This window comes from Branchiostoma floridae, chromosome 3 (genome assembly GCF_000003815.2).
Source record: "Branchiostoma floridae strain S238N-H82 chromosome 3, Bfl_VNyyK, whole genome shotgun sequence".
In the NCBI taxonomy this organism is placed as follows: Eukaryota; Metazoa; Chordata; class Leptocardii; order Amphioxiformes; family Branchiostomatidae; genus Branchiostoma; species Branchiostoma floridae.
Genome location: NC_049981.1, coordinates 32,456,934 through 32,460,636, shown reverse-complemented (window position 1 = coordinate 32,460,636; position 3,703 = coordinate 32,456,934). Strand labels below are relative to the sequence as shown.

At 40.9% G+C, this 3,703-nt stretch overlaps 2 protein-coding genes across 2 annotated transcripts in view; one reads left to right on the top strand and one right to left on the bottom strand.

The window, feature by feature from the left end:
• Positions 1-1,765, top strand: part of LOC118411395 (zinc finger protein 431-like) — a 4,148-nt gene extending 2,383 nt beyond the window's left edge. The window contains exon 3 of the mRNA XM_035813659.1: positions 8-1,765. Coding sequence (XP_035669552.1) covers positions 8-1,417 — 1,410 coding nt within the window. The 3' untranslated portion in view covers positions 1,418-1,765. The remainder of the gene's footprint in view (positions 1-7) is intronic.
• Positions 1-3,703, bottom strand: part of LOC118411436 (scavenger receptor cysteine-rich type 1 protein M130-like) — a 20,403-nt gene that overhangs the window by 5,504 nt on the left and 11,196 nt on the right. The gene's annotated exons all lie outside the window — the stretch shown is intronic.

Here is a 3,703-nt window from a genome sequence, read left to right as displayed (position 1 = left end):
ACCACACATGGCTAAAAACAGTGGAGAGAAACCTCTCAGGGCTAAACACATTGGTAGGAAAGCCCACAAGTGTGACCAGTGTGACTACACCACAGCTAATGAGCAATACTTCAAAATCCACATGGCTAAACACACCGGTGAGAAACCCTACAAGTGTGACCAGTGTAACTACTGCACAGCTTATAAACATGCCTTGAAAACCCATATGGCAAAACATACTGGTGAGAAAACCTACAAGTGTGACCAGTGTGACTATTGCACAGTTTGGAAACATTGCCTGAAATCCCACATCACTAAACATACTGATGAGAAACTCTACAAGTGTGACCAATGTAACTACAGCACAGCTCATAAACAAGCCTTGAAAACCCATCATACTGTGAAACATACTGATGGGAAAGTCTACGAGTGTGACCAGTGTGACTACTGCACAGATTACAAACATGTCTTGAAAAGGCATATGGCTAAACACACTGGCGAGAAATGCTACAAATGCGACCAGTGTGAATACAGCACAGCTTATAAACAAGCCTTGAAAATTCACATGGCTATACACACTGATGAAAAACCCTACAAGTGTGACCAGTGTGACTACTGCACAGCTTATAGACAAGCTTTGACAACCCATATTATGGCTAAACATACTGGTGATAAACCCTACATGTGTGACCGATGTGGCTACTGCACATCCCAAAAAACGAACTTGGACAGACATATCATGGCTAAACACACTGGTGAGAGACCCTTCATGTGTGACCGATGTGGTTATTGTGCAATCCAAAAAAGGACCTTGGACATGCACATGGCTATGCACACTGGTAAGAAACCCTATAAGTGTGACCAGTGTGACTACTCTACAGCTAGAAAAGAAAACTTGGACAGACACATGGCTAAACACAGCGATGAGAAACATTACATTTGTGACGAGTGCGGGTTTAAGACAGGAGACATAAGTGTCCTTTCAACTCATATGAGAACACATACAGGAGAGAAACCGTACAAATGTGACCAGTGTGACTTCTACACAGCTAGGAAAGGGGACTTGGACATGCACAAGGTGAAACACCACGGTGAGAAACCCTACATGTGTGGGGAGTGTGGGTTCAGGACAGCTTACAAATATGCCCTATCAAACCATATCAAGATACACACAGGGGAGAAGCCATACAGATGTGACCAGTGTAACTATTGCACAGCTTGGAGACAAGACTGGAAAAAACACATGGCTATACACACCGGTGAGAAACCCTACAAGTGTGATCAGTGTGACTACTGCACAGCTTATAAACAAGCCTTGAAAACCCATATGGCCAAACATACTGGTGAGAAACCCTACATGTGTGGGAAGTGTGGGTTCAGGACAGGTTACAAGTCTGCTCTGAGAAGTCATAAAAAGGTCTGTTCTAAGAAATCATAATATTATGATGAAAATTGTTGGGGAAAAGTCGTACAAGTGTGATCAGTGTGACTAGTGTATAGCTATGAAATGCATTGCTTGGACAATGGACATGCACAAAGTAAAACACACCAGTGAGAAGCCATTGGCTGACCAATTTATGTGGCTGTTCACCAAGTTGGTAAGGTCTACCTCAGGTCAGGATATTTTCTGTTTGTTTTATTAGGATCTCCATTAGTGATATATTGCAGTATGGAAAGTCTCGGAAATTATAGAAATTAAGTTTAGCATTTCAATAAGGTAAGATCTTGATGCTGTCTGAGCCAAGCTTTCCTATCAGGTACCAACTAGGGATGGGTACCGGTACAGAAATTCCGGTTCAGGTTCAGAGGATTAGGTCCAGGTCCGGACCTGAGCCTGATTCAGTATGTGAAAACTTGTGAATGGACAACACTAAAAACAATGGTCCATTTTGTTACAAAGAAATCTGTTTTGTGAAATGTTTGACACCCACTGGCGTTTTGAAATCCTACAAAGCTGTCTTTGTACGATTGACTGTAAAACTTGGTAGAAATGACCATAGACTCTACCCAACTTCACTATTGTTATTTTCCCCGACCAGTAAGCCCCCAAATGTGTGAATGCCTGTTCATATGATATGTTAATTTTCCAATAGGTCCAACATCCGGTCCACCTATTTTCTTCAGGTCTGGTTTTTTCTGGACCAGTCCAATAAGAAAAAACAGTTTTGTACCGGGTACCCAGCCCTAGTACCAACAAAAACAAAAACTCCACATCCTAACATCTGCTTTGACAGCAATGCAGTGCCAAAGCCAGGTGAGGACTTGTAACCCATTAACTGACATCCCTACATAAAACATTAACCCTGCACTGCACAAACGGTATGGAGAAAGTTAACATTAGATGGCTCACAGTTTGAGCTGAGCCTTTACGAGGTCAAAGGTTAAGACCCCTAAATCGTGAACTGTTCTTGTTTAGATTGTGTTTAATGAAATAGAATGTAAATAAGAAACCCTTGGTTTAATTAACGTTTTAATAAACTTTGACATACAACAGCTACCGATTTGAGACCAAGCCTCAGTTCCAATCATTGCCTTTGTATCTACTGATATAACCAGGGCTTTAGCCAGCTCGAATTTTTTTCCGTCAGCCAATTACAATCGTCGCGAAAACCGCGAAAATTAATTAGAAGGACTGAACTGAGACCTTGAAAAACGGGTTTTAATGAGATTATCGTATGCGAAAGGGCCCCGACACACATTGTCAACAATCTTAACAATAGCAAAACAAACTGTGTGTGGCATTTACGGCCGTGGACGGCGTCCCCAAGCCGCCTGTGGCTTCCACCAAGGATTTTTGTCCGTCAAGGTTGACGGAAAAACGGACGCTGGCTAGACCCCTGGATATAACCCTCGTTGTCGCTCGGGGGTTGAGTATTCTAGTGAGAGTTATTCTGCTGTTCGTAGCTGTATCTCACAATCTGTTTGCTGCATTCGTATGTAGTTAGACTTATCTACTGCTGGTATGTGCGGGATGATGCATATTGTTTTACACCATAGCTGTTCATATACCGTAAGTAATGCCATTGACTTTGGTCTGAATCGACTGGGTTGCCTCCAAGCAGATATTGGGTCTGTTTAGTGGCTCGATTGGCACAATAGCAATTGGCTTGTTTTGCTGTTCGGAGCTGTATCTTTATGTTCTTTCTGTTAATCAACAGCTACCTTGACATAAATAATAACAGCAATTATATAACGATAATGCAAATGAAGAATAGCTTGATAATAAAGGAAAAATCACTGTGTTTAACTGCATTTAGGACTTTCAAACATATGGTGCTGTATACGTAGAAATATCATTTCTGCAAATAAGGGCCTAGTTTACATAATTGGTAGGAAAATTATATAATTCTGTTGTGGTAAATAATGTGAATTTCAGTCTTGCCGCACTTAGAAGTTATGTAGTGCTCAACAGTTATTAGATGAAGATCAGAAGCTCATTTAGTACATATTTTATGAACAAAATTATGGAATAAAACCCTTTGCAAAGACGGGACTTTCATACTTTGAATGTTGAATAACCCATCTTCGCCCGTACCAACACATATAAAAACTCTTTTTTTTTCACGAACTATCTCTGCCCGCCCTAACCCGGGAGCCTCAACTCGCCCCCCCCCCCCCCTACGATGCCCCATGCGGGGCCATTTGGGGGGATATATATATATATATATATATATATATATATATATATATATATATATATATATATATATATATATATATATAT